At 45.5% G+C, this 10746-nt stretch overlaps 1 protein-coding gene across 1 annotated transcript in view; it reads left to right on the top strand.

The window, feature by feature from the left end:
- LOC106815765 (lysine-specific demethylase 5C-like) overlaps positions 1–10746 on the top strand; it is a 35354-nt gene that overhangs the window by 6384 nt on the left and 18224 nt on the right. Inside the window, exons 12-28 of the mRNA XM_014820272.1 lie at positions 304–356; positions 1655–1802; positions 2419–2496; positions 2731–2790; positions 2934–2996; positions 3270–3452; positions 3777–3881; positions 4121–4214; positions 4513–4586; positions 5286–5444; positions 6118–6237; positions 6685–6936; positions 7494–7582; positions 8342–8504; positions 9123–9242; positions 9736–9930; positions 10359–10473. Of these exons, the coding sequence (XP_014675758.1) occupies positions 304–356; positions 1655–1802; positions 2419–2496; positions 2731–2790; positions 2934–2996; positions 3270–3452; positions 3777–3881; positions 4121–4214; positions 4513–4586; positions 5286–5444; positions 6118–6237; positions 6685–6936; positions 7494–7582; positions 8342–8504; positions 9123–9242; positions 9736–9930; positions 10359–10473 (2071 nt within the window). The remainder of the gene's footprint in view (positions 1–303; positions 357–1654; positions 1803–2418; positions 2497–2730; positions 2791–2933; positions 2997–3269; positions 3453–3776; positions 3882–4120; positions 4215–4512; positions 4587–5285; positions 5445–6117; positions 6238–6684; positions 6937–7493; positions 7583–8341; positions 8505–9122; positions 9243–9735; positions 9931–10358; positions 10474–10746) is intronic.

Consider the following 10746-nt stretch of genomic DNA (forward strand, 5'->3'; position numbering starts at 1 on the left):
CGTGAGACGAGTGTCTGGTGTGGCCGCGCCCCCACGAGTGTGTATTAGCTACTGTGCTTGTGTGTACATTTGAGGAAACAGCCCTGGAAAAAAGTCGCCCTAGAAAGTGGAAAAAGAGCCCTGGAAAATGAAAAAGTAGCCCCCGAAATTTTGGGGGGTTTTGCAAAAAGAGCCCCGGAAAGAAAAAAATTAATTTTTCCACTGGTTCACGTGTATTACTCGAAACAGAGGTAATGCCTGACACACACTTAAGTAAGTTTGGGATGTCAGGGAAGTTCTAGTAAGTACCTGTTTCTCGCACAGAGCCATGCAGTCATCAAGCTTCTTGGTGAGGACCTCATGTTCCTCATCGTACTGCGCAATCTTCTCTCTGCGAGCGGAAACAATGCATGAATACAAACAAAGCAATAAGCAATAGGAATAAAGCAAGCTCAGAGTAAATGTAGATCACAGAAACAAGTTATTAGGCATGTTCATACTCAATCATTGCAGGCTACGGATTTGAACACCTGATTAGTGACACATTAAGCCATTTGTAACACAAGTGACTGAACGATGAAATGTAGATGATGAAATGAATGTCAATGTGGTCAACCGTGGAACAGACCAAGTTAGATTTCAACAGTAATATTTCAGCAACCATCATGCAGTATGTTGTGATATCATAATCAATCACAGAACGCTATGTTTATAATTGTGTAACCTGTAGTGTTCTAGTAACTCTCGTGACGGTCTGAGATTCGCCAGCCGCTCAGCAATGCTTGGCAACTCGTCAGCTTGCTTTTTACGTTTCGGGGACTTCGATCGACCATTATGATTGTTCTTTGGCTTTGCTGTGTCTGTCCTGCTCACGAAAAAATTTAATAATTTGACATAGCGTCACAAACGCTCAACATTATTATCATAACTTCATTTCTATTTAAATTTGCCATTATTCATCACAACGATGATTGTCAGATTGTAATAACACTAACACTAGTAACAGTAATTTATAAATCATATGAATGATGTAGGCCTACGCAACAAATACCGTTTATGATATTATATACACAGATAGAGAAATTTGGAGTGAAATTTGGTTGAATAGTAATACTCTAAGACATGGAATCGTCACCATTATGCGAAATCTACATTAACAACGTAAAATTATGATAATAAACCTGAATGTTTGGGTAGTTTGTGCAGATTTTGTTGCGGCTGACGCCATTTTGAGTGTTCCGCCGAAAGCAGGTCCGTAAACAGAGTACACATTCGCCACTCTTATAAAGCTCGCCCAATTAAAGTACTCGTTTCATGTCATGAATACTGTAAACCGAGCCTCCAGAAATCAATCCGCAAAAATGTAATGGGAATCTTATAAAACGCATATAAACCGTGGCTTGTTACCAAATCGTTACATAAATGATGTATTTTTTACGTTGTTTACGTAAGTGAGTAAAAACTAAGTAATAATAATACAAGTCTAATGAAAAAACTGCTTCACCGCCCTCGGATTACTTTATATGCTTACCGCGTATAAGTGGTTTACACTTGGATGTTGTTAGGCACCAGGTTGTTGTTGAAAAATTTGTGATTACAGAAGCTGTTTTCTTTTGTTTAGGATAATGTAAGTTATCTTTAATAACACTTACACAAACATCTGAAACATCTGAAGGATGTTTTCCCCCGAGGAGTTTATTCGCCCACCCGAGTGCCCCGTATATCATCCACTCGGAGACGACTGGCTCGACCCCCTTGGCTTTATTGCAAAAATAAGACCAGAGGCAGAGAAGCATGGGATATGTAAAATAATACCACCGCCGGTAAGCAATACATATCTATGTAGCAGGTGTGTAGAAAGAAAACCATTAACTTACGTGTCAGTCGTACAGATCAACTTCTGATCAGGTCACCGATAATCTATCGGAGCACAATCATCACAATGGAATGGACGAGAGCACATTAACTAATTGGCATATGCTGATTGTTGCGCAATCAATTGTCACTGGTAGTTAACACAAAATCAGAAGAAACCCACATGTCATGTAGTTTAAACTAGTAATAGTATGTGTTGACTGTGTGACCAGCCTGATTTCCCCTATCAGTATCACGCTAAATGTAAGGTGAAAATCGGGCGGGGATCGTTCTATCTCAAATCACGTCAACGTGGCAGCCATGATTCTCGAGCTAAAGTCGATCCATCCCTTTCTCAGTCATATGCTGAAATGTCACAAAGTTCAAAAAATGCAAAGCTAAAACTTCTGATTCATTCTCTGAATTGTAGACTAGTCGTGAATTACTTATTCATGTTTTGAAGTGAATCCGAGATTAAAGTGAACGGGGACATTTCGTATGCTGAACTGGGTGACCCACAAGTCGATGTATATAGAGTCGTGTAAGCCACCTGGGAGATTACCGAGTCCTCATTGTATGTTCTAGGAGTGGCAGCCACCCTTTGCTATTGATGTGGACAGATTTAAGTTCTCACCACGTATTCAGAGGCTTAGCGAACTAGAGGTAGGTGAAAACATCTATTTATTATGGACCACGAATAGCTGGAATGACATGGACTTTTTAGAAAGCAAATAATGTGCTTGCATTTGAATTACAGAAGAGTTTTGATCTGAATAATTTTGGAAAAAATCTGATCCTTTTGAATAATTTTTGTACTATATCTGGGCATTGTTACGAGACACAGCCGATTGGCAGACAACCCTTATAATAGCGTCCACATGTTTTTTTATCTCGCAGGCGACAACACGCGTGAGGCTGGAGTTTTTCGACAAAATTTCCAAGTTCTGGGAGCTTCAGGTAATTGTAAAAACCACATGTTTTTATTTATAAATTTGATCTGAATGAATGCATTTGGGAATATATCCGTATGCTAACGAAAGGATGAGAACTTATATGTTTTGATGTATCGTGCATTTATTGTTATGTAATTCACTCTACAGGGGTCGCCACTGAAGCTTCCCACTGTTGACAAAACAGTGTTGGATCTGTACAGGCTGAGAAAGGTGAGGAATCTTGACTTCATCATCAACAAATGTCTGGCATTAAAATTATATATAAATCGAACGAATTAAAAACGAATTTTGAAATCTTTAGTAAAATAGGCAGCGGCATGTACGATCTTGAAATCTCTATGTTAAAATGGCCGGCTCTTTCATATCTGACACTAGAAACTATAATGCTAGTACAAGACTGATCAGTCGTGTGCACACTCGGCTCGTAAACCGCGAGGAGTAACCCAAGCTCGTGCTCAACCTTCTTCGTACTTTGTCGTCTAGGTGGTGAAGGATGAGGGAGGGTACGAGACTGTCACACTGCGAAAGCTCTGGCCGAATGTCAGCCGGCTCATGGGGTTCATGTCGACGCCCAGCAAGGGCATGGCTGGAATGCTGAAGCAGCACTACGACAGGATCCTCTACCCGTACGATATCTTTGCAGCCGGATTACGCCTAAACAAAGAGGTGAGGCGAGCAGGGTGTCGTTCTGTGATGCCTATCAAAGATGGGTTGAAGGATGGCTTCATTTCCCTGGCAATCAATCAACCCCAAAACTACTTGAACGTCGACTCAGCGCATTTCTGAGTAGCGATGCATTGTTGTTTTTTATTAATATTTTGACTTTTTTATTAGTCATCGTTCCTTGGATTGTGTAACGTCATTGTTACGAGGTTACTAGTAGCACAAAGCAACCAGAATAAGAAGGTCGGACGTTTTAGGTGCAGTAGCGTATAGGTAAGATTAGTCTTCAACGTAAAATTCACACCGCTATTGCGCACACGTTCGCAGGGCGGCCAAACCAAGACGGGAAAAGACGCGAAGTCGAACGCCCAACGGCCAGAATCGGTGACGTCGCGACGATCGAAACGAGTCGCCAAGGAGGCGATCGTCGAGGTACGGAGCGTGACACCACATAAGTCGCTCGATACCGCGCGTGACGAGCGCGCAGATGGCTTCGAGACGTTAATTTTAAACGTCGCAGTATACATGGTATATGCTGCTGATACGTCAGAGCCACAGCCATTTTGATCAAAGCTCTGACGCTCGCTACAGTTGATTTTATTTGTACGTTATTCACATTATATATGTATGTTATTACGATGTGTTTGTGTGTCTGTGTTTGTGACTAACAGGAGAAGATATCCGTCGACTACGAGGCCAACAAGGAGCTGAAACGACTGCAGTTCTACGGCCCAGGACCAAAGGCAGCTGTTACATGTGTTATAGGTATAGCTGAGATTGCATTGTTCATCTGCTAGTGTTTTACTCATTTATTATTGCTGACTGAATTTATCCTGCTCGCTTTCTCAGGTTTTACTTGTTCTAACTGCAAATCTGAAGACGGACGTGTAATTTTCAATCGATTAAAAATCATTTAAATTCGACTCGAGTATTGGTCAGATTATGAGTTGTTATGTAAACTACCGGCAGTGGAAAACGACAGTTCCTTTACATCCCTCCCCCCCGGATATGTTTCCTTTCTATGGACTGTCGAAATGCAGCAGAGCTGTGCACTTGTTTATAGGCGAGACGTTTGCAGGAGACAAAGATCAAGCAGGTGGCGCCACCAAGGGCAGGGAGACGAAGCTCATCAGTTATGTGAGTGCGCACAATGAAGTCACTCGAGTAGATCTAGTAGAAATTCCCGGTGGTCAGTTAGCCTCTCAAACGTGAATCTAGATGGTACGCGTGGGCTGTAGGATGGTGTCTAGGACCTATCGTGATGCTCTCTTACTGTGGTGTCTTGTACCGTGATCTACAGTGACGGAGGGGAAAGGTAACTGTGGTTTGTTGCTTCTGGAATCGGTAGGTGGGGCGTGTGAGATGTTGCGGGGTTGTGAAGAGTTAGAATGTGCACCTGCTACATTGTGAAGATGTAGCAGGTTGTGAGAGGTTAGGTTGTGAATCTGCTACCATGTGTGGGATGTAGAAGGGGCTGTGAGGGCGTAGAATGTGCACCTGCTACATTGTGTGAGATGTAAGAGGTTGCGAAAGGTTAAATAGCACACCTGCTACCATGTGTGAGATGTAAGAGGTTGTAAAGGGTTAGATAGCTTGCATGCTGCACTGTGGAAGATGTAAGAAGTTGTGATGGGTTAGATAGCATACATGCTACCATGTGTGAGATGTTAGCGGTTGTGAATGGTTAGATAATACACCTGCTATAGGCCTACTGCGTCAGTTATAGTGGAAGACTAGATATGTAAAGGGCTTAGAAAGTTAGAATAAATATAGACGTAGAGAGGGCTACTAGATCTACCAGCCATCACATCAACGCCGCGTGTCCTCCCTCTGCAGGCTGAGAAGTATGTGTGTCTGACGTGCGGGCGAGGAGAGGAGGAGGACAAGCTGCTGATCTGCGAAAGCTGCGACAACACCTACCACATGTTCTGCCTCGTGCCACCGCTGCCCGCGCTGCCCTCTGGCGACTGGAGATGCCCTCAATGCGTGCGCCAGGTCGGTAATCGCGCGCGTCGACAGCGCGGCGCCTGCGTGGGAAAGCCTGTGGGGGCTACATGTATAGATGTAGTGCTGTGTTAGGGTTAGGCTTGGCTTTTAGGGTTTAGGATTAGGTTTTGGGTGTCACCGTGCAATAATGATATAATGCAGCGGGATGCGTTGCATACGTTGGTGCATCATTGAGTGCGTTATTAGTACAGCGGTCTGATTTCACACGTCCGCTTAGTGGCTGACTTGTAAACTGCAAATTAACGTGATGTGAAACGAGGTGATGCGAAGTGATACAGGACGATCCGACGGCCGAGGGAGCCTTCCACTAAGGGAGCTTAGTGTTTATCGTTAGCGATTAGAGTTAGGGTTATTGGTTAGAGTTAGGGTTAGAGTTAGGGTTAGGGTTATTGGTTAGAGTTAGGGTTAGGGGGTTAGAGTTAGGGTTAGTGGTTAGAGTTAGGGTTAGGTGTTAGAGTTTGGGTTAGTCGTTAGAGTGAGGGTTAGGGATTAGAGTTAGGGTTAGTGGTTAGACTTATGGTTAGTGGTTAGAGTTAGAGTTAGGGTTAGTGGGTTAGAGTTAGGGGTAGGGTTGTGCCGTGGAATAACGATAAAACATGGCGTGATGCACTGCATACGTGACGTCATTACCTCCGAGTAATCGTCGTCGCTCGTCCCGCAGGAGTGCGACAAGCCAAGGGAGCCGTACGGCTTCAACTACACGACGCGGCAGTACAGCCTGCAGACGTTCGGAGAGATGGCCGACACCTTCAAGGCGGAGCACTTCAACATGCCCGTACACGTACGTGTCGACAGTCTAACGCACTGACGGTCCAACCACTCGAGTAGAGTAGTGAATCTCTCGACCGCTCGCACTCTTGCACAGTTGTTTCGTGAATTTCTTTTTTAGTTATTTGCTGAGGTTAAGGCGACTTGCTGTCGTGAGGTTATGGGCAACGTTGATTCTGGTGGAATAAAATCATAGGCTGCTCGGTCGCGAATATTGATTTTACTCGCTTGATAAAATCATCGCATTCCGGAAATACCTAGATGCTGTAACCGGTATATCTCGTGCCACTAAAGGAGGCTACCCTTCATCCATTAAACCTATAGTATTACGTCAGTACTTCCGTATCGCAAAATTAACATGCTAAAGCACCGTTCTACATGCTTTCCCACCAAAAAAAAAAAACTAAACAAAAAAACAACAAAGAAATTGATGCGATTAATTCGTTTTTCTCGCCGCCAGATGGTGCCGTGCGACGTCGTCGAGCGCGAGTTCTGGCGTCTGACGCGCGAGGTCGCCGAGGACGTGTCGGTGGAGTACGGCGCCGACGTGAGCACGCGGGAGAGCGGCAGCGGCTTCCCGACGGCGGCGACGAGGCAGCTGTTCCCCGACGACGATGAGCAGTACGTCAGCGCCCCCTGGAACCTCAACAACCTGTCCGTGCTGAGCGCGTCCGTGCTGCGCTACATCAACGCCGACATCTCCGGCATGAAGGTGAGACGTCCCCGCGAGACTGAGCGACTGAGCGAGAGATTCGCGCATCCCTTCCCGCGGCTCCGCCCGGCTGCCTGAGATACCCACGGCAATTTTTTCATCCTTCCCTCTGACTATGCGTGACCAATGAGAAACCTCTTCGTTCCTTTCCTCCATCGGTTATCTGTCCTCCGCTAATTGATGGCACTTATGGTCGCGTGCATCACAAGTGTTCGTGGGTGACAGAGATTGGGCGGACCGTACAGGTGGCTCCATGAAGGTCAAGGAGACGAATTTGTCATTTACGTGAGTGCATGCAATGAAATCGCTCGAGTAGAAGATTCAGGTGGTTTGTTAGCCGGCTGGCGGGCCCTCGAGCATGAATATATATGGTCATGTCTCGGCTTAGTCAACATCCGCTCACACCTTGTTCGAAGTTGGATCCTGCGATAGAGCAGTAGGGAATGAACACTGCGTGTAGAGATGGCAGCCGGGTACGGGCGCGAATGATTTCGGGTTACTGTTATTGTTACGTGCGTCCGTTTAACCGTCTCTGTGTTGCTGCGGTGTGTGTTTAGGTGCCGTGGCTCTACGTTGGCATGTGCTTCTCTGCCTTCTGCTGGCACATAGAGGACCACTGGAGCTACTCCATCAACTATCTGCACTGGTGAGTATGCTCAGATGTTTGAATTTTGCGCGAAGAATGAATACGTCTTCCTCTGTTGGCACGTGGTGACTGTAACGACTTTGTTCAGTGTTGAAGAGTAAAACTCGATTTCTGCAGCTAAATTGATTTTACTTTTATAGCAAAAGCGACACACACACACACACACACACATACACACACATTACATTGTAGTTGCAATTGGAATACATTACATGTTATGTTACATCACGTGACATTACGTGTTTTGTTACGTTATGCTACGTTTCACTGTGTTATGTTACATTACGTGTTATGTTACATTACGTGTTATGTTACGTTGGCTGACATTACGTTATGCTACGTTTCACTGTGTTATGTTATGCTTCACTGTGTTATGTTACATTACGTGTTATGTTACGTTGGCTGACATTACGTTATGCTACGTTTCACTGTGTTATGTTACGTTTCACTGTGTTATGTTACATTACGTGTTATGTTACGTTGGCTGACATTACGATATGCTACGTTTCACTGTGTTATGTTACGTTTCACTGTGTTATGTTACATTACGTGTTATGTTACGTTGGCTAACATTACGTGTTTTGTTACGTTTCACTGTGTTATGTCACATCACGTTACATGGCATTATGCTACATTACGGAACCGGACGATACATTACGTTTCATCATGTTATGTCGCATTACGTTACGTTACGTTACGTTACGTCGCTATCGCCTCTACGTCGGTTGTAACGCACACGCTGTGTCTCGTGCCGAGCAGGGGCGAACCGAAGACGTGGTACGGCGTGCCGAGTCGCGACGCCGACCAGTTTGAAGCGGTGATGAAGGCGCAAGCGCCGGAGCTGTTTGAAGCGCAGCCGGACCTACTGCATCAGTTAGTCACCACGCTGCATCCCAACCTGCTCATGACCAAGGGCGTGTCGGTGAGTGTCGCGCGCGGACCAGGGTAAAAAATACACGGGAGCGATCCGAGCGATGAGCGATTCGCTCTTCAAACCTCTCCTAAAATCGCTCGCGTGAGGCTCAAAATAGCTCCCATGAAATTTTTGACGAGAGCTGTTTTTTTCACAGACTTGAAAAAGAGCTCCCGTGAAAAAAAAAAGTATTTTTTTCCCTGGCGCGGAGGCTGTTGTCTCGCGTGTCTCATTGTCTCACGTGCTGCGGTCATGTGTGTGCGTGCGTGCGTGTGCATAGCTCACCGAGACATATATGTATGTGTGCGTAGCTAACAGAGGTGTGTGTGTGTGTGTGCGTGCATGCGTGTGCGTGCGTGCGTGGGTATGTGTGCATGCGTGTGTGTCTGTGTACATAGCTTTCAGAGAGATGTTCATATGTGCATGGATTCAGTAGAAGAAATGAACTTCTTTGAATCGGCATTCGAGACTCACCTGCCGTCAAGAATTGGTTCGACTTCGGAACGAAGGCACAACTCCGCAGAAACTGAATCATTCACGAGGGATCGAGCGAAAGTGGCAAACTGCTTGCATTGCTTCTTGTTTGTCGAGTACTTATGCGTCGTTGTGCTGCGCGCGTCGTTGCAGGTTGTGCGTACGGACCAGCAGGCTGGTGAGTTTGTCATCACCTTCCCGCGCGCCTACCACGCAGGACTCAACCAGGGATACAACTGCGCCGAGGCTGTCAACTTCACACCGGCCGACTGGGTAATTTCACACTTTCTATGCGGCATTTTGTTCTGGTTTGACACGGTCCAGCTAAGTCGAGTGCTCTCCGGAGAAGATGCCGCCGGTATTTATTGGCATAATTAATTATCCTAGATATTATTATCAGATTGATTATTATCATAAATAATAATTACTTAATTATCATAATTTCATTATGTTATTAAAGGTGATTTTATTATTATTATCATCATTAACTACATTGTTAAATATCAGTTATTATTTACTTGAACGAGTTTAGTAATTACAATTAAGAATAATTAGCAATAGCACAATATATAGTGATTGATACCTGTGGATATAAGCCAATCTAGACTCTATTGCATTACAGATCTAGCTTAGACACAGAATACCTTCGCGTCTCTACAATAGTAATAATCATCTGAATATTTGCCATGTGCAATCCTGCAGATATCTGTCTCTACAGTAGTAACAATAATCGTTATCCGAGTGTCTCGCGCGTGCGTTGCTGCAGATACCGATGGGGCGTAAGTGCATCGAGAACTACCGGCTACACCAGCGCCACTGCGTGTTCTCTCACGAGGAGCTCGTCTGCAAGATGGCCGCCGACCCAGACGTGCTCGACCTGTCAATCGCCGCGGCAACGCACACCGACATGCTGCTCATGGTCGAGCAGGAGAAGAAGCTGCGCAAGGCTCTGCTGGAGAAGGTAAGAGGGAAGGAGGAGAAGCAGGGAAAGAGAGGGGAGAGGGGAGGGGGAGAGAGAGGGGAAGGAAAGAGGGGGGAGAGAGAGAAAGAGAAGTAGAGAGGGAGAGAGAGAGAGATAGACAGACAGAGTCAGAGAGAGAGAGAGAGAGAGAGAGAGAGCCAGCAAGAGAGAGACAGAGGAGGGAAGAAAGAGGGAGATAGTGGGAAAAGGAGGGAGGATAACAGATGGAGAGTGATTAAGAACGAGAGAGAGAAGGGATATAGGGAGAGACAGAGAGAGAGAGAGAACATTATGAGAAACGTGAGAGGGCGGATATGGGCTGTAGTGTAATTGGTAGTGAGTTCAGGAAAGACTCACATTTGACAGAGACAGTAGAGTAAATAGTATTTGATGCAGTGATGTGAAGCTCGCGTGTGTTCGTTGCCTAGGGAACGACGACGGCTGAGAGAGAGGCGTTTGAGCTGCTGCAGGACGATGAGAGGCAGTGCTCGTACTGCAAGACCACCTGCTTCCTGTCTGCCGTCACCTGTCCCTGCAAGCCAGGTACGCCGCCCGTGCGAGCACGCTCGTTAGACCCCGCCTACGAGCGCCATCGCCAGCTTAACGAGACCTGCCCTATTTAATCGGACGCCGCCTAATTAAGCGGAGTCTGCTGCAGTCTAGGCTATGATGTATTCTCTATGCTCACGATTTGGATTTAATCTAGAGGGAAATTATTGCCCCCTAGGGTACTATTTACTTGTACTAGTATATATATATATATATATATAGTTGACGAAGGTAGTAGTATAACCTTACGTTCGTACTACTATATAT

This window comes from Priapulus caudatus, unplaced genomic scaffold, assembly GCF_000485595.1.
Source record: "Priapulus caudatus unplaced genomic scaffold, Priapulus_caudatus-5.0.1 Scaffold1195, whole genome shotgun sequence".
In the NCBI taxonomy this organism is placed as follows: Eukaryota; Metazoa; Priapulida; class Priapulimorpha; order Priapulimorphida; family Priapulidae; genus Priapulus; species Priapulus caudatus.